General features: G+C 38.3%; 3 protein-coding genes across 9 annotated transcripts; 2 read left to right on the top strand and 1 right to left on the bottom strand.

The window, feature by feature from the left end:
* The first annotated feature begins 12,682 nt into the window (after window positions 1-12,682).
* Window positions 12,683-18,587, top strand: LOC125185655 (COP9 signalosome complex subunit 7-like). Of its 7 annotated transcripts, none has more exons than XR_007170204.2 (10): window positions 12,684-13,157; window positions 14,205-14,280; window positions 15,265-15,353; window positions 16,163-16,252; window positions 16,545-16,589; window positions 16,681-16,751; window positions 17,046-17,184; window positions 17,682-17,770; window positions 18,132-18,218; window positions 18,317-18,587. XR_007170204.2 is itself a non-coding variant. In XM_048082218.2 (9 exons), the coding sequence occupies exons 1-8, from the start codon at window positions 12,999-13,001 to the stop codon at window positions 17,734-17,736; spliced, it is 741 nt and encodes a 246-aa protein (XP_047938175.2). In that variant the 5' UTR covers window positions 12,683-12,998; the 3' UTR covers window positions 17,737-17,770; window positions 18,132-18,587. The 7 variants fall into 7 exon arrangements, 4 of the variants coding, with proteins under 4 accessions (XP_047938175.2, XP_047938176.2, XP_047938173.2 ...); XR_016134724.1 differs by having other exon boundaries at window positions 12,687-13,157; window positions 17,662-17,770; XR_007170205.2 differs by lacking the exon at window positions 17,682-17,770 and having other exon boundaries at window positions 12,683-13,157.
* Window positions 18,588-19,244: 657 nt separating this feature from the next.
* LOC125219463 (uncharacterized) lies at window positions 19,245-22,449 on the top strand. Its single transcript, XM_048121442.2, has one exon. It carries the CDS (start codon window positions 19,311-19,313, stop codon window positions 22,320-22,322), a length of 3,012 nt encoding a protein of 1,003 aa, XP_047977399.2. The 5' UTR covers window positions 19,245-19,310; the 3' UTR covers window positions 22,323-22,449.
* A 1,549-nt stretch (window positions 22,450-23,998) lies between these two features.
* Window positions 23,999-25,520, bottom strand: LOC125220916 (uncharacterized). The gene is made up of 5 exons (XM_048123049.2): window positions 25,279-25,520; window positions 24,870-25,090; window positions 24,739-24,789; window positions 24,289-24,662; window positions 23,999-24,206 (listed from the first exon to the last, which is right to left on the bottom strand). Exons 1-5 carry the CDS (start codon window positions 25,518-25,520, stop codon window positions 24,009-24,011), a joined length of 1,086 nt encoding a protein of 361 aa, XP_047979006.1. The 3' UTR covers window positions 23,999-24,008.
* Window positions 25,521-27,176: the final 1,656 nt, after the last annotated feature.

Genomic DNA, 27,176 nt, shown 5'->3' with positions numbered 1-27,176 from the left:
AATTATGTAGGACGGTCCGAAATGGAATACTGGGTCGAATTATTTGGGACAGAGGGAGTATTTAGGTAGGCCTTATAGCTATAATATTACTCCCTCCGTTTCTTCATAGTTGAGGCAGAACTTTTCGGCATGAAGTTTTAGAAATGAATGTTGACTGTGTTAAATAAATAAATAAAAAGTAAGAGAGAGGAAAATGTGGAGAGAGTAAAGTATAAAATGAATAAAGTAGAGAGAATAAAGTAAGAGAGAGTAAAGTAAGAAAGAGAAAAAAATTACCATATATAGAAATAACTCAACTATGAAGAAACTTCCCAAAATGGAAAAATGACTCAACTATAAGAGCGTCTCTACCGGCGGACGTCCCGGTCGCCCCTAGCCGACGTCTGACCGGACGTCCGCCGTAGTGAGCGGGACGTCCGCCCACGCCCGTCCCGAGTGCCCCTCCCATGGGCTTGCCCCTCACGCGCACGTCCGACCGGACGTCCGCCACAATGGCGAAGGTCGGACGTCCGAGATTTTTAATTTTTTTAATAAACTCTATAAATAGGGCTCCCCAACTTCATTCCATTCACAAATTTCATTTCTACTACAATGGAGTACAATAGGAATTGCCCCACCACGAGCGGCGGAAACACACCTCCAATTCCCACCGGAACAGAGGGAAACTTTGCGGGACCCCAAATGGCGGGGATGGGGGGGATGAATCCCCAAATGTTCTACAATATGTTCCAGTTGATGAGTCAGATGGGTGGGATGATGACCGGGGCAGCGAGGATGGGCGGTACGCCGTCAAATATGGCGGGGGTGGGTGGGATGATGCCAGGGGCAGCGGGGTTTGGCGGTATGCCGTCAAATATGGCGGGGGTGGGTGGGATGATGCCCGGGGGGCAGTGGGGATGGGCGGTACGCTGCCAAATATGGCGGTGGGTGGGTCGATGCAGCACAGGAGCCCGATGACGCATAGGGAATCTGTCTATCGCCCATATATAGATTTGTTGGCCGACGATTCCCCTAGTACTGTTCTGGAGACTCAGTACGCCGGCATCAAGACTTTCTCTTTTGAGGAGCTGGGAGCGGAGTTGGGGCTATCGTCGATCCGTGAGACTCCCGATGAGGCGGAGCCTGCTGCAAGGAGTAGGAGCAAAGGCAAGGGCAAGACCAGGGGCGGAGGTAGGGACGGGGGTAGGGGCAAGGGCAAAGTCCCGAGCTCTTCCTCGAACACGGGGGCAGCGGCAGAGGAGGAGGGTGAGGATGAGGCGGAGGAGAGGAGGACGACCTGGACCGTGTGGAAAAATGCCGCGCTTGCGAAGGCCTGGGTCGGTGTAGTAGAGGATCCCTATGTCGGGCCGAACCAGTATGTTGACCGATTGTGGCATCGCATTATTGAGGCCTACCGCGTCTGCAAACCGTCTGGGGCAAAGGCTCGCACTTCCGAGCAATGCCGGAAATAGTGGCTTCGGTTGAGGCCTAAGCTCAGTTGTTTTGCCGCCCTCTACCACAACAACATGCACATGGCAACCAGCGGCATGTCTGAGGATGATGTCCGGAGACGAGCCTTGGCCCAGTACCCCGACAAAGAATTGAAGTTCAAAGAGTTTGACCAATGGGAGGCCTTTCTCGTGGTCAAGGACTCGCAAAAGTTTGTTGTGGGTGTCGACTCGGGCTGGAAGCGGACGAAGATCAACTCTTCCGGTGAGTACAACAGCAGTGCTGGTTCGCACGAGCTCCCCGAAGCCGAGGAAGTGGCCCCGCTACCACGAACAGACTCTCGCCGTCGTCGTCGCCCGATGGGGCAAAAGGCTGCACAGTGGATGGTGAGGGGAAGCGGCAGCGGCAGCGGGTCCTACGAGGTCGAATCGGAGGCCCCAGAAGACCCAAGTAACGACCGTCTCGCCCGCGCGCAGCTAACGAAGACCCTGATGCAGAGCACGAGTAAGTGGTATAACACCCACGATCCTGTGTTCAAAAGGCTGTGCAAGGATGTGGTCGATCAATGTCGGCGCAATTTAAGAATGCCACCCATTGATGATTATGGCGTCGAGATTGGGGGCGGGCACGTCGGAGGCGGCAGCGGCACGGCCGACGGGGACGAGGACGAGGAGGAGTGAGAGCCGAGGGTATTATGTAATTTTATTTCTAAATTATGTATTTTTTTTAATTATGTAATTTTCTTTAAATTATGTATTTTTTTTTTAATTATATAATTTTTTTAATGAAGTTTTTGAATTTTTCCGTATTCCGTGTCGACATTTTAATTCCGTAAATTATAAACCGTAAATTGAATAATTGCAGGAAGTCCTACTACAGTGGGAAGGGCTAGTGATGTGGCAGTGGAATGGGAGGGACTAGTGATGACGTGACAGACAGTTTTATGGGAAGTCATAGTGGGAGGGGCTAGTGGGAGGGACACCACCGGAGACGCTCTAAAGAAACGGAGGGAGTATATTAATTGGGATTAATATATTTTAATATTGGTGTGTGTTAAATAAAGTGCTGTCGTGTTTTATCTGTGTATATTGCACAGTAGAGTACTATAAAACATTATTATAATACGCCTATATTACTGTATACACTATAATGTAAAAATAGAGGAAATAACACGAGCATTTCAGTTTCCCTCAAAAGACATAATCTTATTTCCTCATATATTGAAAATATGCCCTACTTAATATGTGAAACTATATATGTATATAAAAATATGTGCAATCAAAATATTGCTAAATGTACATTGTATAATGTTGATATACATACATATTCTTGTGAATTGTATAATTGAAATCAACAGCGGATAATTTTGGAAGCAAGTCTAATTGAATGGAAATAAATTTCACTTAATAAGAGAAAAATTTGTAAATTTATAATAGTAACGTTTTAAATATTTCAAAACGACACATATATTCTTGAAGAAAAAACGTCACTCAATAAGATAAAGTGCGTACAATATAAGATTATACGAAGATTATACGCGAGAATTGTGCACATTCCCTCTAATGATTTAATTTAAGATTATACAAGAGGAATGCTAAAATTCCGTCTACCAATGATGTGACTTTACATTATTTTTCGTCATATTATGGTGACTTTATTTATTTGGTAGAGAAAAGACATTTGTGAAGTTGGAACACAAGTCTAACATAATAGAGTGTCTCTCTGTATACGTATATTATAAAATATGTAGATCATACGTACTATTTTTGCGTCCAATAATTGTCATCCATGGCAATATAGTCTTGACTCGACATTTCAAGTTATAAATTCTTTGACAAAATAGTTTTCTACTCTTCTTATGTAGTCGTAGTATTTGGTAATCAGAATATAGAATCAACACTAATAAAAATTAGCAATATTCTCAAAAGTAGACTTAAAAGAAAGGTTGAGTGATGTCCAAGAAGAATAACTAAAGATAAATTCTAGAGGGGGCCCATTGGTAGTTAAAGTCCTTGTGAACTTTTTTTATATCTACAGAAAAAAAGCATATTCAAAGCAATGTTTGAGTTCTGTGAAGAATAAATTCCAATTACTGATTAATAAATGAATATAAAAAGTAGAATTTTACATTTTTAGACATTATTCACAAGCATAACTAAAGTCAATCACCAATAGCCACACATTGACTGTTTTCTCTTTATATTGTTGGATCTTTAAATATAAACATAAAAGTTGTTGATTTTACTCTTTTATACATTGACACAAAAAGAAGATGCTCATCTATTAACTACACTAGAATAGAAAGATCTTATAGTTTCAAAGATCAAGTATATATGCATTGAGCACAGCACCACCTTGACAAATAAAAGTTAAAATGATCTTATTTTTGTATTGTTACAATTATATTTTCACCTTGGCAGTCTAACTATTGATTTGAACAATTAAATATTCATGTTGAAGATGGGGATTCCAACCCTTGATCTTCCAAAAAAAAGTTCAACCATAGAGCCCAGGAAAAATGTCCTTTTAATGTTCCAATGTGTTGATTCCTTTTTTTCTTTATTGGGACAGATGAATTAAAAAGACAACATAGGTATGGTGCGAGTAACAGGTTGAAGTTTGTGAAAGAATTCGTCTTTCCATACACATTCTTTTGGACCATCCCTCATTAAAACTACACTATTAGTGAAGTTATATCCAATGCATTTTAGGGGGAATTTACCCTTGCAAATTATGTGTCACATGGGATTTTCTGTTGCACTATTAAATGATACCTATAGGAATAGGATCATAAATATTCCTAAAGGGTAGAAAGAAAAGAGGAAGTTATTCTACATTCCACCACCTGTTGCTACCATTAATATATTCCACCCTCAAAGTGGTGCATCAAAGGGCCCTGCCTTTCTTTCCATTCAATCTAATTCTGTGCAATTCTTGGGGCCTCTCATTGCTCATCATTTTGCTTCCCCTCAAAGAAAAATATCATTATTTTCCAATACTAATATTAATTTTTTGCAGACCTTTCAGTTTCCACTACATGGTATTCCAAGAAAATGTTGGTAATGAAAAAATTATAGTACTATCCAAAACCTATATTGTGTGATTATTGAAAAAATGGTACATGGAGATCAGTGTAATTAGAGAATCTTATCAATCACTAGTGAAAAAACAATAAACTTTAGGGTCTCAACTCAAAAGCATTATGGAGCTTAAGAAATTAGCTGACAATTATTAGGCAATATTCTGATTTGTGATGCTTCAAATGAAAGTTTTCAAAGCAAATACAATGCTTGCCCTTATCTTCTCTTGTACAGTTATCAAAACAAAGTAGTGGTGCATATCTTGTAGACTTTTTTAGGGGACAAAAGCAGGGTAGGGGACTATCACTTGTTTCTTGAAAAATATCTGAATTTGCTAAGGAGTAAGGTCCAACTATTGTATAGTATCAATCAATGCAGCTTTGCTTCTCAGCTTCACTAGAGTTAGCAACTTTTTTGACTTGCCACCTGAAAAAATGTGGCACCATGATGATATGAGAGATGGTTTTCATCTATGTTACAATGCTACAACAAATTGAATTCAAGTTCAATCTAGCACCACTACACCTATCCGTCATTCTCTACCTCTGCAGCTAGCATTCGATGCCAACAACGACTCAAGAGTCTCATGCAACGACGAGAACGATCACAATCTGCAGCAGCCCCACCATCTTCTCTTCAATATCTTTGTTTGCATCCACTTCTTAATCTTCATCCATATAATTCCAGATCCATGTAACCCTAGGTTGAGATTATCAATAAATTACTTTTACAAGGTATCAACTGAAAAATCTTTTGAAATTATTAGTCTATAATGTAGAAGGATTGTTGGTTATATTGTTTACAATTTTCTATAAATGTAATCAACATATAGTATTAAACGACAAACCATGTGATAAATAAGTTAACGCGTGGCATTTGACAATCTCATGAAATGCAGAAACTGAAGGGATCTTTCTCATCTCTTGCAACAGCCCGGGAGGCCATTAGTTCCCTCAAGCCCTGAAACTATGTTCCGCCTACGGCCAGCTCGGGACTGGTCAGGGAGTCAACTACATCACCATGCTGGCATTCGTGCCTTTAATCCGTTGTCGTCTGCAGCTCGCGGCTGTTGATGATTTCCCGAGACATGCTCTTTTGGAAATTTTATTTGCTACTTAGAAGAAACCATGGAACAATAACATTCTACGAACGAATATCCTCCTACATTCAAGTAACTAAATAAATTCGAGCTAGCATATATAGTCTGCCATCAACAACAAATCCATCAGTCGAGAACCCAACATACTGAGCATATTAGAAATTAAAAATAAAACACAAAAAATGAAGAACATGATTCAGGCAACAAAAGATTAACAATGTATAACATCAGTTTATTCTGCTCCAAATGTAAACCGTGACTCAAACAAAGTCATGAAAGATGAAACAAACAAAAATTTCAAAGAAAATTGTAAGAACAAAATATTCACCCTTATTCAATGGCAAGGAGAACGCATCTTCTCAAAATAAGCAAATCTTCAGGACATGTACTCCCTCCATTCCATAGTAAGAGCATCCGCAATGGTGCTTAGGCCAGCCATAGGCCAGCCATTCTCTCCCCTGCCACGTCAGCAACACTAAAAAAACCACCTGCCACATCAGATTTAGGCCAGCCATAGGCCAGCCGCAATAAAAATAATTCAAAATATACTACATTTACGGAATTAAAATTACGATTAAAATACGGAATTAAATTTACGACACATATACGGGAAAAATAATCCATTCCATTAAAAAAAAGTACAAAGATTTTTAAAAAAAAGTACATGATTTTTTTTTTTAAAAAAAGGGCTTCAACACACGAGCCCCGCCACTCTCTACTCCTCATCGCCGTCGCCGTCGTCCTCGTCGTCGCCGCCGCCATCGCCGCCGCCGCTGCCGCCACCCGTGGTATCTGAGCCCACGTCGGAACCCCCCAGCCGTGACCTCGCGATCTCTAAATCAGCACGCATGCTCTCGAGCATCTCGTAAAGAAACCTCTTCTCCGTGGGGTCAGTGGCGTTCTTCCACTCTCGGAAGACCTGTAACATCTGAGCCCGCGTTTGGTTACGCGAATGGAGAGTGTACTCGAGTGGGGCGGCTGGGAGAGCGGAGGACTGGACCTCGCGGGGCGATAGGGGGGATCCGCCCCTCGCAGCCCGCTGCGCCCGCTTCTGTCCAACCGGGCTGGAGCGACCAGTAAATGAAGGAGGGGATGGAAACTCCTCAGCATCCGGGGGGAGGTCGTGGGATCCGCCGCTGCTGCCGCTATAGTCGCTGCTATAGTTAAGTCGCTGCTTCTTCGGCCACCCAGCGTCGCACCCCGCCCGAAACTTCTCGGAGTCCTTCAACAACAAGAAGCACTCCCAGAAGGTGAACTACTTATACTTCCCCTCCAAGGGGAACTGACTCGCGGCTATCCTCCGGGCGTCGTCCTCAGTCTGCCCACTTCTGAGCTGACGGAGGGCGTTGGCGTACAAATTCGCAAAACGGCCCACCGCGGCCCTGGTGCACTCCCACCCCTTCCGGACCTCCTCGTTGCTGAAGTCCTTCCCGTGCGAGCAGTGCCTCTTATAGGCAGCTCTGATCTTCGCCCACATGTTGACGACCCGCTGGTTGTTCGCAACCAGTGGATCGTCGCACACCTCCAACCACCCCTTGGCCACCCCGGCGTACTCATCCTCCGTCCACTTCCTCCGGCCAGTGGCAGCGGGCTGCGATGACTCGCCGACCGCCTTCCCCTTCCCCCTCCCCCTCGTCTTCTTCTTCGGCGCGGCCGGCGTCGCTGGAACGGGAGTATCATCGTCCCCGAGATCAATCCCCATATCATGCAATGACAGAAGGTCATCGCCAGAGAACTGCGTCTCCACCGGGGTCGACGTGTGAGACGAAGCCGTCAAAAAATCAAGCGAGGGCCTATATACCGCGTCCCCTCCCGATGACCCCTGCACCCCTCCCCGGCATCCCGGGATGCATACCGTGCGGCATCCCCCCCGGCATCCCCCCCTGCCACATCATCCCCATCATCTGCTGCAGCATCATCTGCTGCTGCATCTGGGGCATACCCCCCCACCAAGGCGCTGACTGCCCGCCGCCCAGCATCCCCCACGGCATACCTCCCCGGTTCCCCCCCATCGCCCCCTCCCCCCCCCCCGGCGTACCAGCCATCATCCCCATCATCTGATTCCAAGGGATGTTAAACCCCAGGCCCATCTGCCCCCATCCAGATCCCACGGGTACTGTGGGAGTCTGAGATCCGCTCGTCGCCGGACTGGACTCGTTGTTGTGATCCATCGCTCGATGATGCTCTTGTACAGAAAGTTAGAGAGAGAGAAAACTCGTTAAAACAAGTGGTGCAAATGAAAATGAAACGAAAATCGCGTTTATATATGATTTAAAAAAAAAATTGAAAATCGGCGCTGGCCGATCGGGCCTCCACAATGGCGGCTAGCCGATCGGCTAGCGCTTCGGCCAGCGACGAGCGATCGGCCAGCCCACGCCGATCCGCTCGCCGAAATCGCCCTCGCCGATTGCAATGGTTCGGCTAGCCGATCGGCTAGCGCGACGAATCGGCTAGCCGGTCGCTAGCCGACCATTGCGGATGCTCTAATAGATGCATTTCATTTTCTGTACTGATTTTAGAAAAATGATGGAGTATTAAATAGTTAAAGTGGGGAGAGAGTAAAGTAAGAGAGTACTCTACTCTCTACTTTAACTATTTATAATTATTTTTTCAAAATAAATATGCAAAATGAAATGCCTCTAGAACGAAGGGAGTACTATATTTCAAGAAACTAGTTAACAACAACTTTATTAACCAAATATAAATAATGGCAAGGAGAACGCATCTTCTCAAAATAAGCAAATCTTCAAGACATGTACTATATTTCAAGAAACTAGTTAACAACAACTTTACTAGGGCATCCAGAATGGGGTGCCCTAAGGTCCACCCTATAGGGCGCCCTATGCTCTTCCACGTCAATATTTTGTCTTTTTACCCTTCCACTTGTAGTGGGGCGCCTTAACGTCTGGGCCTATAGTTTTTATACTTCTATTTTGTATTTAATTTATGTTTGCAAATATATCAATCCAACACATCTCAGGACGATGGATTCATCCGAGTTGTAGTTCGTCCTCCCCCGGGGCGAACTCTTCCTTGTTCAGCGGAAGCGAAAATTTCTGGGCTCTTGCCTTGATCCGCTTCTTTTTGGTGGTGGAGCCCGAGGCGCCGGCGGCAGAGGAGGAGCGGCCGCGGGGTGGGGCGGTGCGCGGGTGGGAGAAGGCTCCATGTCTGGTAGCCTATATGAATCCGTGCTGAACTCGGGATCGTACTGGGTGTTGGAGTCGAAGGGCCGGTATTCATCGGCTTCTGTACCCGGCCATCGTGCACCACCACCGAACATCGTACTATTCAGACTTGGGTAATCTCTGGGATTCATTGTATTTAGTAAAATAGAGAGAATTGAGAGAGTGAAAGAGTGAAATAGAATGAAAAATGTGAGGTATATATATACTGTTTGTTTGATGAATTAAAAAATAAACAAAACAAAACAAAACAAAAATGCGTCGCATCGTCCGCGTCGCCCACAGTGGGGCAGACGAAAGTGCGGAAGATGGATGGTAGAAGGCCTATCGTCCGCGGACGATGGGTGGCGGACGGATGCCCTTAACCAAATATGCATCTTATTTAAAAGAATATAATTATTTCAGGCAGGGTCGGATAAATTAATATTAGTATTATTATATTATATTTTATTATTAAAAAATTTTATACTGAATTTTATTATTTATATTTAAATTGTGACAAAATTTTAATCGTATTTTTAATTGTGTAAATTAACTTTTAATTGTATAATATTAGATTTGGGCGATTCTGTGTCGTGTCAATTCTAATTGGGTGATGCTAAACAACCACATTATGGTCAACCACACAAGGTATATCAGTAAATTATAGTATTAATTATATATTAAAATATTAATAATGGATAGTGGACAAAATAAAATGACGTTATTAACCTTCAGCCAAAATTTTTATTTTATTTAAAGAATCCCCCTCTTTTCACTATCCAAATATGAATTTGAAATTCTGCATTAATTAATTTTTGTAGTTTCAATGAAAGTGAAAATTTACACTAAATCTTTATTATAAACACTACTATTATAATTGCTTTCACTCCATAAAATAGAGCATAACTACCGTTAATTCACTTGACGTTTCATAAAATATATAATTGCATAACGTATTGTACAATATTCATATCATTAATATCAATACTATTAAAATAATGTGCAATACTTTACCAAAAAAAAATAAAAATAATGTGCAATAATAAAATAAATAGAGTATTCATATTCATGTTACTGCGTTAATATTTTATATTTTTGAAACCTAAATCGTGACAATTTGCACATTCTATCACTATAACATACTCATTAAAATGTTATGTGATTGTACAATGCAAATTTAACTTATTCTCTTAAATTTCTATGTTAAATAGTACTATTGTTTACCGTTAAATCAAAGTGACAATATAAGTTAGTAGTAATTCTTACTGATATTCGTTATTTGTATTTATTAGTTGAATTAGGCAATATTTTAATCTCAAGTACATTAAAATGTTATTTAATTAAATCGCTTATTGATCTATCTAATTTGCTATATCAAATCCTAATCAAGGCTAATATATACCATAGTATTTCTCTTACAAATTAAATAGATGGATTACAATAATTCACTAATTCTATTTAGTTTGCAACATTAGATCTCAAGTCTCAATCATGTTAACAAATTATACTCCTATGATCAAATACTAATGTCATAGGATATCTTTAATAGACAAAATAGTACGATGAGAATAATTCGACCATTTGATCTATTTATTTTTTGTGATTTTAGAGCTAAAGTAAATTAAAATATTATTTAATTAAATAATAATGTCATTAGGATTTCTCTAACGAGTCAAAAGGTTGGATGAGAATAAATCACTAATTGAGTTATGCAATATTATATTTGAAGCACTAAAATGTTATTTAATCAAATCAGTAATACATCTATCTATTTGGCAACAGTATATCTCAATCAAGACTAATGTCAAAATATTTCTCTTACAAACCAAATAGTTGGATTATAATATTTCATTAATTGATCTACTCACTTTGCAACATTAGATCTCAAGTGTCAACCACGTTAAAAAATTATTTAATCAAACACAGAGCACTCCCAATGCACTCGGCGTTAAATCCGGCGTTTTATCGCCAATTATCGCCGAAAATTCGCCGGCAATGGGGAGGAATCGGCGATAATCCGGCGTTAATTCTACCGAATTAACGCCGAATCCCGAAAATTCGCCGGATTATCGCCGACCACTGTGGGCGATAATCCGGCGATAAAAATAGTTTTTTTTTTTTTTTTAATTTCCCCCCCTATAAATTTAAAATTTAATAATTAATTTAAAATAATTTCCCCCCTATTTTTTTTTAATTTTCGTCGTTGTAATTTTTTACTCGTGTTTAATTCAACGAACTTTATTACTATTATTTGTCTTGTCTTATAAATTAGCTAGCTTTATTATATAAAAAAATAAAACAATTAAATTAGTAATGATGTAAAAATGAAATGTTGAGTTAGGGAGAAATAAGGAAGAAACCATTGGAGCAGTTAGCTAAAAGTTGGCTAAAAACTAGGGATAAATTTTGGTGCTGATGTGGCGCTGATGTGGCAGGAGTTAGGGAGAAATAAAGGAGTTTTTATGGAGAGCATTGGGAGTGCTCTAATGTCATAAAATTTCTTTTACAGAAAAAATAGTTTGATGAGAATAATTCTCGATTTGATCTATTTATTTTTTGTGATATTAGAACTCAAGCAAGTGTAAAAAATTATTTAATCAAATAATAATATATTATCGTTAGGATTTCTTAATAAGTCAAGGTAGTTGATAATAAACTATAAACCACTAATTGACTTATGCAATATTAGATCTCAAGCATATTAAAAAATTATTTAATCAAATCAGTAATAGTTCTATCTATTTTGCAACTCTATATTTTAACCAAGACTAATGTCATTAGTATTTCTCTCAAAAACCAAATACTTAGACGAGAATAATTCACTAATTGATCTTAATCACTTTGAAACATTAGATCTTAAGCACAACAAAAAATTATACTATAATCAAATACTAATATTATAAGATTTCTTGTACAAACACAATAGTTTGATGAGAATAGTTCACTACTGGATCTATTTAATTTTTTGTATTAGATGTCAAGTAAATTAAAATATCTATTTGACCAATCTATAATTATCTAAATAATCAATCTATTTTTTTTTTATATTAGATCCCAAACATATAAAAATTCAAAATAAATTCGTATAATATGAATAAAACATAAGATTTAGAATATTTGTTTTTATTTTAATTTTGCATTTTTACAGACTCGAATTAAATGTTGATCAAATTACGTTTATGTATTTTGACAAACAACTTAGAAGCCAATAAATTGAAAGCCAAAAACAGAAAAAATATCTACAAATTTCTTTTGAAATTATTTTTAAAAACTTTGATTAGTTGTATATTCACTATTTATTGAACATGTAAACAATGAATAACAACAAATTGTATTGATATAAGGAATAAGGAAAATCATTGAATTAATGGATGAACATAAATTTTTTTGCTTGTAACATAAAAAAACTAAAAACTAGAAATGAAAAGCTAAACTAAAATGAAATGAAATCAGAATTGATAATATGAATATCATGTGAACACTCCACTTTATTATGAACTTCAATATTTTGACAAAAGAAATTGATAAAATCAGTTGAGAAAAAAAAGCCGGTCAAACTCCTTTCAAATATTTATATGTTATATTTTTTATAAACTGAATCCTAATATATAGGAAATAAATATGGAAGTTGCAATTATTTTGTTTACCGTGAATCAAGGAAAAATAAATGGGAGAGAGGGAAAAACAAAAAACAAGGGGCGCCACTTATTTGGAAGTAAAATAAAAAGGCGGCAATTTTATTTAAAGGATATGAAAGTAAATTTAGTTCTTAATGACCGGATAACAAAAATTAACCGGTTTTTTTTGTCTATATAACCAATTTATGGTTATACATAATGTGGTTGTATAGCTTTTCCCATTCTAATTATGGCATTGTCCTATAACATGAAAATCTGACACGGAGGACATGCACGAAATTCCTAAATTGGGTCAAATTATTATTGAATTTGAATCCATACCCGATAATTGAGTTTGAGTTGGGATCAATAAATGTCTTTATACTATTTGATCTGGATGCTTGGAAGCACTAAAGCAGAAACATCAGAGGGACAAATCCACAATTCACCTAAGCCCTCTCCGAATTCCCAAACCCTAAATTGTGATCACTCAAATCATAGATTCTCATCGTCCTCGTCAATCTGTGGTTAATAATTCGAGCAAAGAAGCAATCCACGAACCTAGTTCTCTGTGATTTTATAATTTTGTTGAATCAATAGAATTTGAGAAATGGACATTGAAGAAAGACAGGCGGAGCACATAGACTATTTTGTGAAGAAGGCTTCCACTCTGAAGGGCCCCGCACTAGCAAACGTCGTCGTTGAGGCCACTTCGCACCCATCTCTATTTGCTTTCTCCGAGATTCTCGCAATTCCCAATGTTCTCGAGGTATGTGTTGTTATTTTAGGTTAGGACTAGTGGCACTGAAAGTTTGAAGATTTGAATTTCAGTTTTGCTAGTGAGGTTAGAAAGCTTTCGCTTATGATGATTTTGGTTTCATTGTTAGTTTTAATCTCTTACTCCATATTTTAAGTGTTTTGTTTATAATTTTTTATACGGTTACATATAATGAACTTGTGTTTGTTTGTTAGAATTTGCTGTACTTTTGCGTCTCTGTGGAAATGTCTCTGATTTTGCAAACAGTTTCTGGGAGTTAATAGAAAGGAGAGTTATAATTATGCGTTTATGATATTAATGTGGTGAGTTAATGGAGGGATTTTTTGTATACGGTTGAAGGGAAATGTGCACTTTTACGTAGTTCGGACAATCTCGTAGGTTTTGCTTGCTGATTAATATGCAGTATATAAGCTTTGATTTTTAAGAGAGATGATGATTCAACTTGTATGTGTTTTCTTTTTCCTTTTTTTCGGCGGGGGTTGTTCTTGGTTGGAAAAGGATATGGTAATGTGTGTTTGTGGAGGCAAGGTTAGATAGTAAGGTGTGGCAGCATCTTCTCAAGCAAATTCTGTATCATCTCTAATACATAGAACTGGAGGAAGGATGTAATTATCACATCATTGTGTCCACCACTTACAAGCTCTCTAACTGGTGTTTTAATGCTCTTGATTTGACATGTGCCATGTTTGATCTCCTCTATGATGATATCTGAATAAATGTCAAGAGTTTTATATTTAATCATGTAATGTAATTGCTGGTGATATCTGAATACTAGTTTGGCAAAAATTTAGGATCAAAGAGAATAATGGTGCAAGAATGAAGTGAAAATATGGCTGATGTATAAAAGATATATACTCCTAAACTCACTGACTTTAATAATATTAATATCAATCAAAAGTGAAAAGGGATTATAATATTTTCTTGTAATCATAGTTTCTACTTGGTAACAATCTCCATGCTTTTGAGTTGCCGGTTGCTAATACCTATTTAAAATTTGTTTTAGTTTCAAGTTTTTAACCTATGTATATATGTGTGCAGCTTGAAGGAACTGAGAATAGTGCCTTCCTTGATTTGCTTCGCATGTTTGCGCATGGTACTTGGAGTGAATATAAGAGTAAGACTCAATCTCCTCATATAAACAATTTTTCATGGGCATAGATTTCACCCAAATTACATGATCTCTTCATTATGACTTATGTTGTGTCATTTCCTCAAAGTTATTGCACTTTATTGTCTGTGTTCGATGTTGGAACATAGATAATCATCTGTTTCCTGACTAAACTTCTCTGGGTTTCAGCTAGATTAGTAATTTCTTTTTATGTTTCCACCAGGGATTTTGTATTTACTGTCAGAAGAAATCTGTAAAATCTTTGTGTTACTGGTGTTTTAGTATTGACGATCTTGCTGTCTTCCATAGCTTAGGCCATAGGGATGCTCACACCATGATAACAGTCTGCATTATGGATGTACTTTTGTTTTCCATTAGTTTATTTTTTACTTGAAATTGTTTGGAAACCTCGAGTAATGTATGCTCTATGACTATAAATTCAATGGGGGTAACAGGTGCCTGAGCTCATCTGTTATATGTTGTCAAAGGACTCCCATGATTGATTTATTAACAGAATTTACAGCCAAACATGATTCGGTAAGCTATAAATTAGAATAATTACTGGCCAGTTGGAATCCTAACTCTCTTTACAGGACTAGGAGCCTCTGATCTGTAGTGAGAATTTGGAAAAAAAATATCTTAAATGTGCATACAGATGGAAAAGACGATCCCGATAACTCTGCACAATGAAATAAAATACTGATTGCAAGATGTATACACCTATGCCTTAACTACAGCATATGGACACTCCTATGTTTCTATTAGGTATCTTCAACTGGCTTATTGTGTCATTTATCAGTGGGGTAAGTGTTAATGGGGGCACAGTGCCTTAAAAAAAGGAGAACCTTCTTGTGAATGTTAGCAGAGAGGCCTTAGCTAGAGCATCATTAGTTTGATATTTGGTGCTTATACTAAAAGAGCTCCTTCTACAATATCTATGGATGCATTTTTCTTTCCTTATCAGTTTTACAATTTTATGCCACCTGGCAGATGTTGCTGGTCGTCTTCCACAATTGGTTCCTGATCAAGTTCTCAAGCTGAAGCAGCTGACTGTGCTTACTCTGGCCGAGACAGACAAGGTAGCTTGTCATGCATTGTCTGAGTGTATGTATAGGGGTAGCACACACTTTCTAGCTAGTTGTAGATATCTGCTACCTCATTTCATTGTCAGTGATTACTTCTTATGGTGAAGGTGATTATTTACCACCCAATCCTGAAATTAGTTACATTATGTTGTTCTGGTTTCATCTAAGAAAGGTCCTAGTGGTTTGATATCTCAGTCATTTTGTATATATTCTATATAAATATCTCGTCGATTCAGAATTTGAGGAAAATTATTTTAGAAAAGTTACAGAGCTGGTGTGGGGGTTCTGAAGAGTCAATTGGATGCATTCTCTGAAACTACTCTTTGTTCATCTTTACCACAATTTCCTGGTGCAATTTTACTCCGTGTCTAAAGAGTTGTCTTCAAATATGCTGGTCACCAGCCCATTTTACCACTCCATCTGTCCATGAAAAATAGTCCTATGTTTCTATTTTGGTCCATCCACCAAAATTAGTCCTTATCTATATATGCTAAGTTTCTCTCTCTAATGAGGTGGAATGCTTCAGCCACTTTTTTCTCTATTTCTCTTACTTTACCAATTTTCATTAATACTCATGTCATCCACTACCAAGATTATTTGTCATGGACAGATGCAGTATTTTATTTGGTTTGACATGCTAGATGATGCAAAAAATTGCATTTGTGTAGTATTCTTCATTTGTGTTTTTGGAATATTTGTTATTTCATTGCTTGAAATGACATATTTTGCTGAGATTATTTGAGGCTGTTTTTCAACTTATCTAACTGCTCTTATTTGACTCTCTGATCTCGGCCTTCCCCTAGGTATTGCCATACGACACATTGATGCAGGAGTTGGATGTTTCAAATGTTCGCGAGTTGGAGGATTTTCTCATCAATGATTGTATGTATGTGGTAAGCATTTATGCTTTGTGCTCCAGAATATGTACAGCGAATGGCACTTCATTTCTGAGATGAACTCGCCACCAATATTTTTTGTCAACATGATATCTACTCCATTTTTGTTTACTTTTGTTTGAGCCTTTGAGACTGTCCCTTTCCTCACTTTTGATAGCCATCTTTCATTTTTCTTTACTAGCATCTTTGTGCTTCCTTTTTAAATAGGACATACTAGCTTGTTGTTCATCAGTGTAAGGTTGGTGATATGAAATTCCAATGCTGAATTTTTTTGTGCTTTCATGGGCAGGGTATAGTTAGAGGAAAGCTGAATCAGTTACGAAGATGCTTTGAGGTCTCACTCTAATAACATACCTTGATTAATGTGTTTAGCAGTTTAACATTTGACTGGTGGATTGGTAAATCATCAATCTTTGGGCTTGTAGGTGCAATTTGCGGCTGGGAGGGATATCAGACCTGGACAATTAGGCAGCATGATTGATATTCTAGGGAATTGGTACATGCTTCTCCCTCTGAGATTTGAATCTTTAAGCTGATTTGTTCTTGTCCTAGTTTAAAATTCCAACTGCTGGGGTATAAGTGTCTAAGTATCTTGTTGGGATTTAGTAACTTGGTCTTATCTGATCTTATCTTCAAAATTATGGTTCCGGAACCTTTCTCTGCCATTTTCTGTGTCAGAGCCTTAATTTGTATCAGTTGAAGCTGTAACTGTTTATTTCTTGTAACTTGCAGTCTATGTGTTCAGAAGTTTGTATAACTGTGTATAAAAACTCTTTTGGTTATTTCTTAGGCTTGCTACATCAGATAACCTTCTTGTCTCAATTCAAGAGAAGATCAAATGGGCTGACACTATGGGTGAGATTGACCAGAAGCACAAGAAGGTGGTAGAAGAGAGGGTGGAAGAAGTGAAGAAGACACTATCTATGAAGGTCAGTTAGAGTAAACTTTTTCGTAAAGAATGAACTGTTATGTGTTTTATGATGCCGTTTCTTTCATAGTACATGGCACAATGCTTTTTAAGCCATCATAGAAAACTTAAATGCCAATTTGAATCCATGATTTGTGTTGGGGGCCTGGGTAAAAGTGCTTTTCGTTTTACGCTGGAGTGTGAACTATAACATAAATGCTTTGCGAATCCAATTTTCCTCTAGGGTTAATAATATGATAAATTGGAACAATTAGATTATGAGTTGCTTATATCTCAGCTTTAGCCAACATAAATAGTTGATTAGAGCTACTTGCATCATTCTTATAAGACTTCATGAATGCTGGTTTAGCCATTCAAATGCATAAATGAGGTTAGGCTTCTACATTATACAAGTTTGTTGTTTAATTCTATTATGCAAAGTAGTTGTACATAAGCTCTGGATATGTTGGTCGATGTTGTCTTACTTACACTGTGGCAGAAGTTACAAACTGTAAGCAGGCAGACATTGACTACCCAGGGCATGAAGAGAACTTTTCCGAACTTGGTGGAGTAATGGACTATGACCAAGATCGTAATCGGCCAAAGAGGTAGCCGACCATACGTCTATTATCTTAGGCTTCTGCTATGAATGTCATGGGCTATAGCTGCTTATATGCTAAGGTGTTTTCTATCTTTTATCTTTCCTTTTTCCTCCAAAATTAGAGAGCTATATCTATTCTCTTCATGTAATCCACCCTACTACCAACTGTTTATCTGTTTACTCCTTCGAAGCCCTTCAGAATTAAATGCATATTACGGTCAGCCTGGGGGTGTGTGAAAAAGGGACGAACCAATTATATGATTGAAACTACTTGAGAGATTACAATACCCCTAGTGATATAATTGAGTCCACTTGCTTTTTTGGGATCAAGTATATCCTGTATTATATTGTTCTTTCATAACGTACAGGAGACGACATCCCATAGGTTGAGGCGATAGAACTGAGGGGAAGTCCGTTGGATGAATTGGTCGGGTAACTTGCCATCTTGCATTCAGGTCAGTGCAACAAAACAAGATCGATGCTCTGGAAGATGTGGTGATCCCTGAGCTCGTTCTAGACTCGAAAATTGACAGGATCGCTTGTGATTTGTCAGGCCATTTATTATTTATCGTTTTGACTAAATGAGAACTGATAACCACTCCTACTTTTGTGATGCGGCTTGGAGGAATATTGGTGATGAACAGAAGTTGAGCGCACCATCTCTCATTGTGTGGATATCTTTATTCATTTATTCAATTCTTATGGCGACCTCTTTCTCTTAATTGTCCTTTCAAGGCAGAAAATATCGATTTTCTACCCATTGTGATTATGTTGGATGGTAATTAATGGTGTATGATTTATGAATTTTCTACCTGATTATGATCGATGGTAATGGTATGGAATATGGTACTCCTTTAAGTTGAAGACTAGTTTTAGCAACACGTGATGAATATTTAATGGGTAATCTAGTAAATAATTCATTAATCCCTTGTTTTGGTTTTGGAGATAGGGATTAAGCAGTATAAGCTAAATAGTTTCATTTTGTCATTTCTCATACGACATGACCTATTTTTTTCATTCTTATTTTTCTTACTTTACTCATTTTTTTCTATTCTCTCTTATTTTATCAATTTTTCATTAAAATCCGTGTCATCCACAAATGAGATTATTTTTTTTAGACGAAGGGAGTATAATTTTAAGGATATTCGTACGTTGTGTATGAGGTGGTTTTCTATGACGAGTCCCATGCCACTATATAAATAATACCATCAAAATGTGAGTTAGATATAAAAAAACTACTCCCTCCGTCCTTCATTAGGAGTAGCACTTTGACCGGGCACGAGTTTTAAGAAATGTAAAGAAAAGTTGGTTGAAAAAGTTAGTGGAATGTGGGATCCACTTTTTTATATTGGTTTTATAATAAAATGTGAGTGAAATAATTTAGTAGAATATGAGACCTACTTAATATTTATGGTAAAAATAAAGTGCTACTCTTAATTGGGGACGTGCCAAAATGAAAATTAGTAGGAGTAACTCTTATTCCGGACGGAGGGAGGAGGGAGTACGTAAATAAAATTGGAGCATAATTTGCAATGTAAGAGTTGGAAATGGAAGCGAGTTGCTCGTCTCCGCCATGGGGCCCCACAGTGAGACATTGTTTCTTCCTCCTTCAAAGAAAAACCCACCGCATGGCCACCCTCCTCCAAATCCACGCTTTCATGCTCCGCCACGCCCTCGATACCAACCTCAGCCTTGTCACCATGTTCATCACCAGCCTCTCCTCAGCTGATCCGCGCAGCGGCACTCGTCACGCGCGCCAACTGTTCGATCAATTGCCGCAACAACCCGATGTCCCCCTATGCAACGCGATGATCAAGTCCCACCTCTCTTCTCGTCACTTCTCTGAAGCCATTCATCTCTATAATTGTCTTAGGAGGGAGGAAGGCTTCCTACCCGACAATTACACTTTTACCATTCTCACCAAGTGCTGCTTCTTGAATGCATCGATTGTGGAAGGGATGGAAGTGCACGCTCACGTGTTGAGATATGGTTTTAACTCGAATTTATACGTGGCGAATGCGTTGGTTGACATGTATGGGAAGATGGGGCAAATGGGCTTCGCTAGGAAAGTCTTTGATGAAATGACTGAGAGGAGTTCTGCGTCGTGGAACGCTCTCATGTATGGGTATATCAGGGGTGGAGATATGGGCGCTGTGGAAGGAGTTCTCGATGCTATGGCTTCCATGCCCGAGAAGGATTTGTTGCCGTGGAAGATGATGATTGATGTGTATGTGAAGTCGGGGAAGATGGCATCGGCTGAGATGTTATTTTATGCTGTCCCTGAGAAAGATGTGGAGCTGTGGAATACTTTGATTGGCGGGTATGTGAAGTTAGGGGATATGAGATCGGCAAAGTTGTTGTTTGATGCCATGATGGAGAAAAATGTGGTGTCTTGGACCACCATGATGAATGGGCATGTGAAGCTAGGGCAAATGAGATCGGCTAAGATGATTTTTGATGCAATGCCAGAAAGAGATTTAGGATCCTGGAATACTTTGATTGGAGGGTATGTGAAGTTAGGTGATATTGCAGCAGCCAAGATGTTGTTTGATGCCATGCCAGAGAAAAATGAAGTGTCTTGGAGTATGATGATCAATGCTTATGCTAACATGGGAGACATGAGATCAGCTAACATGCTGTTTGATATTATGCCCGACAAAAATGTGGTTGCTTGGAGCACTATGATCAATGGCCATGCAAAGTTAGGGCAGCTGACAACAGCTAAGATGTTGTTTGATGCCATGCCCGTGAAAAATGTGATATCTTGGAATACTATGATAAATGGATATGTGAAGTTGAGGGACATGCGATCAGCCAAGATGCTGTTTGATGTCATGCCAGAGAAAAGTATCGTGTCTTGGACCACTATGATTGACGGGTATGTGAAGTTGAGGAACATGAGATTGGCAAAAATGTTGTTTGATGCAATGCCGGAGAAGAATGTGATTGCTTGGTCCACTATGGTCAATGGATATGTAAATATGGAGGATATGAGATCGGCAAAGATGTTGTTTGATGCCATGCCAGATAAAAACGTGGTTTCCTGGAATACTTTGATTGGTGGGTTTGTGAAGTTAGGTGATTTAAAATTGGCTAAGATGTTGCTTGATGACATGCCCGAGAAAAATGTGGTGTCATGGACCACTATGATCAATGGTTATGTGAAGTCAAGGGAGATGAGATTGGCGGAAATGTTGTTTGATGCTATGCCAAAGAAAGATGTGGTGTCTTATAATACTCTGATTAAAGGGTATGTGATTTCAGGGGATATTAGATCAGCCAAGACGTTGTTTGATACCATGCCGGAGAAAAATGTGGTGTCTTGGAATACTTTGATTGGTGGGTGTGTGAAGATAGAGGATATGAAATTAGCCATGAAGTTGTTCGATGCTATGCCAGAGAAAGATGCGGTGTCTTGGAATACAATGATCAAGGGGTTTTTGAAGTTGGGGGAGATGACATCAGCCAAGATGTTGTTCGATTCCATGCCAGAGAAAGATGCAGTATCTTGGAATATGTTGATTGATGGGTATGTGAAGTTGGGGGATATGAGATTAGCCAAGGTGATGTTTGATGCCATGCCAGAGAAAGATGTAGTCTCATGGACCACTATGGTTCACGGATATAGTAGCATTGGTGATGTAGATCATGCTAGGCAGCTATTTGATATGATGCCTGGCAGGAATATGTTTTCTTGGAGCACAATGATTGGTGGATATTGTAAGAAGAAGAAACCCCATCAAGCATTGTTGTTGTTCCAGCAGTTCCTTGCATGCAACGTGTTTGAGCCCGATAGAATTATGATTCTTGCTGTTCTTCCAGCCATTGCAGATTTGGGTGCTCTGGATTTGGGGAATCGGGTGTATGAATTCATGAAGAAAAAGAAGTTGGACGTGTATGCAGAAGTTTCGACAGCAGTGGTGCACATGTATGCTAACTGTGGGGAAATCGAGAAAGCAAGAAAAGTTTTTCACGAGGTTCGAGCAAGAGATGCATCTATGTGGACTGCTTTCATCAACGGCTTGGCACTCAATGGGTGTGGCAAAGAGGCACTACAAGCGTTTGCAGATATGAAGAGAAACGGGTTCAACCCAAACGAGGATACCTTTGATGGTATCTTGTCAGCTTGCAGCTATGGTGGTTCAGTAGAGGAAGGAATCAGACGGTTCATTAAAATGGGAGAGTTGGGACTCAACCCTAAGCTAAAGCATTACAGCTGTTTAGTTGATCTCTTGGCTAGGGTTGGATGCACGGAGGAAGCTGAGACATTGATTGAGAGCATGCCTTACGAGGCTGATGAGATCATGCTGGCTTCGTTACTGCTTGCATGTGTTAATGCGAAGGACGCTGCCAGAGCTGAGAAGGTGGTCAGAAAAGCGATGGATGTGAGACGAGCTAGAGAAGCTAAGAATGAGATGTGGTACAGCGCAATCGAGATGAACAACCAGATTTTGTTGGTTGTTGATGGAGATAAGTGCCTTCCATTTTGGGAAGTCACACATTTGCTGTTGGATCAATTGCATATGCACATCAAGATTGTAGGCACAGTAAGTTTATAGTAGTTGGAAGTAGAGTAAGCTTTTGAGTTGAAGAAACTGGTAATAAAACAGTCATGAGATTGCACTTCACTTTAGAGGTCGTGAAATTGATAATAAAACGGTCATGAAATTGATCTTTACTGTTTTTTACAGAGCTGTTTTGTGCTATTATATTTTCCAATTTTCATTTATTTGATTTTACTATTTGGAAAAATGAATTTTTTTGTTAGTTTGGATTGAGGCCCGTGAGAAATATTCTTTTATTTCCAAATATTTCGGATTAGTTTGTATTTGTTTCACAACCGATTGTTTTCTTATTAGTTTTTCGGCATGGATAAAACAAATTTACTCAACAAATTCTTTCGAATGGACTGATGATCACTCTATTATCAAAAATAAATTTGATTAAAATATAAAAAGTGTGTGAACGATCATCGTATTATTCAATAAAGTACACAAAAAGGGAAACAACGTTCAAAAGATAGAGAAATCAGAACAATAAAATAGAGAGAGAATGAAGTGAGAAAAGAATGAAATAAATAATTTGAATGCACTAAAATAGGAAGTGAGAAAAGAATGAAATAAATCATTTGAATGCACTAAAATAGGGTGTCCCACTATAAGTGACCTATTTTCATTTTTAGCAAAAAGTCATCTCTCTTATTTTATTCTCCACCTATTTTATTCTCTCTTCTCTCCTCTACTTTTTCCTCTCTCATACTTTACTCTCTCCACTTTAACTTATTTAAATACCATTCCTTAAATCCCGTGTCCAAAAGAAGTAGGTCACTTATCTTGGGACGAAGGGAGTATACTATTAAGGGAAAAAAATTGACAGACAAATAGAAATTAATTAGGATTACATTTTTAAAAACTATTGAGAAGTTTATTTTGAAGCAAATCTCAAATTTTAAATCTACTTTTCAATAATAAATTATGTTAAAGTTCTTGTCATGATTTGAATTTTAATAGTTAAAATCGTGAAAAACTTTAGAAAGAACTGTTTTTTTTTTTTGGTAATTACTAATGGTGTCCACCAGGCCCAGTTCTTTTGTTGAGAAGAAAATGTTATAAGTTCAAAATTTAAGATTTGAACATATTTTTTCCAGCTAATTATAAAAATGCCAAATTAAATAAAATTGACTATAATTATCAACAAAAATCCAATCAAACGCTCAAAAGTCCACTATATATACATAATCCCACCATTGCACTCTTAATAATAATTTTATATATTTATTTAAATTGAGGTAAAATTATTGAAATTAAAAAATCTATATAAATAAAATAAAATTATTATGAAAATAAAATAATACTTTAATTTTTTTTAAAAAAACAAAGAAAAAGGAAAATAAGAAAAAAACGAAAGGAAAAGCGTTATGTACCTGCCCGGTGCGTCCTTCCGAGCCGGCACGCGCGCGTGTGTGAGCGCAGGCTGAGACGCGCGCAAGCAGATTCACGTCGCAGGTGCATGCCCTGCAACGCAGCAGTGCCTCTCCACCTACGGTTGGGTTGAATTTAACAGATGAATATTTTCCCAATTATGTGTAGCACACCACACCACACACAAAGGGATCGATCATGCCAAGGAAATCTCGACTCTCTGCAACTTGGGACCTATGCAATAATAATAGCCAATGGAAGAATGTACAAATAAAGCAAAAATTCATATCCACATATATGGACTTGTTTCCATACTCATCAAGATCATTTCCATGTCTTGTTCTTGCACCGCGTATTAGTCTTAGTAGCCTTTGTAGTTGAACGATCTTGTGGCTCTGCGCGACTTTTGCTAGCCAAGGCCTCGTGATTCACCACCATGATCCCTTTCTCAAAATAAGGCAGCTCATCTCTCACCCTTTGATTGTCAATCAAAACATCATCATCATCTCCGTCTTCGTCTTCCTGCACATCAATTAACTCAACATCATCATCATCATCACCATTGTGGTCTCAACCTATGAGATAAGGCAAAAGAAACACTCACATTTTGATAAGCATGTGTAGTAGAAGGAGGGTGATGTCTTGTTTGTTTTGGCAGAGGGCCAGGGTGGGCGCTCTCGGGTAAAAGCACGCCACCCAAGTTATAATCTGCTAGAAGCTGAGATGCTAGGTGAGTCCCCACTGGCATCCGGTGGTACGTTGATTTTGGTTTCGGAGGCAAAGGCGAGTCCAATGTACCATCTGGCCAAATAACTGAGCTAAAATAATCATCCTTTTCCTCTTCAACTAGACTCCTCAGCTTATGTGCTCGCCTTTGCAGACCTTCAAGCCTTTCAAGAATGTCTTCGTGATCCTTGTTGCAATCTCTAGCCTCGTCGTTCCCCAACTCACTATTGCTCTTGCTTTCTTCACACGTACCTACCACATGAAACATTGATTATTTGAAACAAAACAACTCTTGATCAATAAACAGAGAGATGTCTTTTTTCCTCACCAGAATTATTCACCACATTGTGAGAAATCTGTTGGTTATGCTTCTTATGTTCTGCGAAAAGGAAATCTCATCAAACTCTTTCAATTGCCATACACAAAATGGAGTTGAAAGTGATGAACAGGAGAATGCACCATAGTCAGAGAAGAGGTTGTGGCGAGACATATAGGCTTCTACGTTGTTTGTTGCTTCCCTTCTTCGTCTTCTCTTCCGCGGCAAGGTCTGATCACTTGGAGCCTTGTTGTGGGCATATGCTCGGGATTGGGCATCCAGCTTCTTGATTTGCAACTCGACCCATTTGCAACGCCACATAAGAGGGTGGATAAATGCTCTCCAATGAGATGTTAACTTCCTCCTAAATAAATGTTTCACAAAACTTAAAATCATGTAATCATGATCTTGATTGTGATGAATTTAGATGTCTTCATAGGAGACCAATGACAGCAATTAGTTCCTTTAATTGGCCATATTTTAGATGAAACAAACACAGCAAATACAGATCATGTTTTAAGTGTGTGGAGAAGTATAATTGGCACTACCAACCTCTTGGTGAACGAGTTGGGGAATTTAGATTCAACATCATCACAATCCGAGCCATCAAAGGAGCTATCCGAGCCATCCGAGTGATCTAACTCAACCCCACCAGAACCCGAACATTCGTTGTGCATATCCTGACTTCCTTCGTCATTAAAGTATGCACCGTGATCCTCCTCGTCCAACATCATCAGCTCATCTTCAAGTGTTTTAGCAAAATCATTGTATTCATCACTCGTTGAAGCTTCCATCTTTTCTAGCTTCTATATTGACACAAAATTAAAAAACACAATCCCATTCTTCAGAAGATAATTGCTACAACTATTAAATCAGAAATCCTAAAAGTTCACAATTTAGATAAAAAATGATCATAAAATTTAAAGATTTAATGGAATCCGACTCAAATTTAGTCGACAATCATTACTTAAAATATTAAATATTGAGACACAATTTAAATCCACAATACATAAAATAACAGTAATACACAAATAATAGGCTAGTGTTTATGGTTATTGAATTGGTATTTTTTCATGGTAAGTTGGTAATTTGATAGTAGACCAAATTATCAATTACTGTATTGGTGTTCTTCTGCAAACCCTAACCGTGTCTCTCTAAACCCTACAAAAACCCTATTTCCTTTCTTTTACTATATATTTCCAGATCTCGATACATATTATGTACTTATATTTATATCTCCCAAGCAAACCCTAATCAGTCTCTATTTTCAAGATTTCGTAATATGTATTTTTCCAGAAATCGTAAAAACTGTTTGTATGAATATGTTTAACTGAAGAAGAAAAGGCTGCCATACAATGAAAACAATAGAGAATTTAGAAAGTAAAACCTGCAAACCGCTCTATTTATCGAGATTTCGTGATATGTATATTTCCAGATTTTGTATAATTAAGCTGTGTGTATGTATTTGTTTAGTCTAAGAAGAAAGGCATATGAATCGCGCGAGTATTTAGAAAGTAAAACATACCGTGTGTGAAAAAGATGATTACGTGGGAATTGGAATCACGCGCTTAATGAATCCTACGTATTCCAATAATTCCATAATTATGCTTTTTTAAACTTCCAATTCACAAATACTAATGGGCCTCTAATCTCTTTCACGTATATCTCAAAGCCCAAACTAAAAAATTGCCTTATTTAGGAGTATCAATTCATATATACTCAAGTATTAGCACTCTACTCATATTGGAAACTTTCCATATGGAGTGGAGGGAGTGTTTGCTAATAAATTAGTAGTAGGAGTACTTATTTTTTCACAAATTCCGTTTGCAAAATTAACAAAATAACAAGAATCAAGAGCAAGAGCATCCACAATGGGGCGGAGGATGCGACGGACGATGCATCCTCCGCCCTTTAGTTCGCCACTGCAGCACCACGGACTAAGCACACATTATCCTTCACGGAAGATACATCGTCCGCGGACTATGGCACGGAGGATGTATCCTCCGCCCTATCCTCCGCCCCATTGTGGGGGTACGGAGGATAGGCCGGACGATGCACACATTTTATATTTTATTTTTTTATTTTTTTTTATTTTCTTCTATATATCACCATTTTTTATTTCATTTTACACCTTTCACTCCACTCTCTTCCCCATCTCAATTCTCTCTAATTCAATGAATTCCAAAGATTTTCATATTTGCAAGCATAAAATATAAAAAATAAAAAATAAAAAATAAATACTGACAATAGGATATGCCTTTAATTTGTGGTGTTTTTATATTTTTATTCTTGCTAATTGATATATTTACAAATATAAAAAATAGGATTAATGAATTTGCAAATATAAAAAATATATTTTTATTCCTGCTAACTGTGGATGCCCTAATAACGTAAAGCATTTAATCGAATTTGAAGTTTTAATTAACAGTTGGGATGTTTACAAATGATGA

Source organism: Salvia hispanica, chromosome 1, assembly GCF_029641045.1.
Source record: "Salvia hispanica isolate PSC_SH4W2 chromosome 1, Shi_PSC_v1, whole genome shotgun sequence".
NCBI lineage: Eukaryota > Viridiplantae > Streptophyta > Magnoliopsida > Lamiales > Lamiaceae > Salvia > Salvia hispanica.
This window is presented reverse-complemented; position numbering and strand designations above follow the sequence as displayed.

What these genes read in the sequence shown, in the direction of transcription:
- LOC125185655 (XM_048082216.2), top strand. Translation starts at nt 12,999, where the DNA reads ATGGACATTGAAGAAAGACAGGCGGAGCACATAGACTATTTTGTGAAG. An exon ending in TACTTGGAGTGAATATAAGA is followed by an intron (nt 14,281 to 15,264) that starts GTAAGACTCAAT and finishes GCCACCTGGCAG; the next exon opens with ATGTTGCTGGTCGTCTTCCA. An exon ending in TCAATGATTGTATGTATGTG is followed by an intron (nt 16,253 to 16,544) that starts GTAAGCATTTAT and finishes TTTCATGGGCAG; the next exon opens with GGTATAGTTAGAGGAAAGCT.
- LOC125220916 (XM_048123049.2), bottom strand. Translation starts at nt 25,520, where the DNA reads ATGGAAGCTTCAACGAGTGATGAATACAATGATTTTGCTAAAACACTT. An exon ending in CCCAACTCGTTCACCAAGAG is followed by an intron (nt 25,091 to 25,278) that starts GTTGGTAGTGCC and finishes ACATTTATTTAG; the next exon opens with GAGGAAGTTAACATCTCATT. An exon ending in CAATGTGGTGAATAATTCTG is followed by an intron (nt 24,663 to 24,738) that starts GTGAGGAAAAAA and finishes TTCATGTGGTAG; the next exon opens with GTACGTGTGAAGAAAGCAAG.
- LOC125219463 (XM_048121442.2), top strand. Translation starts at nt 19,311, where the DNA reads ATGGAAGCGAGTTGCTCGTCTCCGCCATGGGGCCCCACAGTGAGACAT.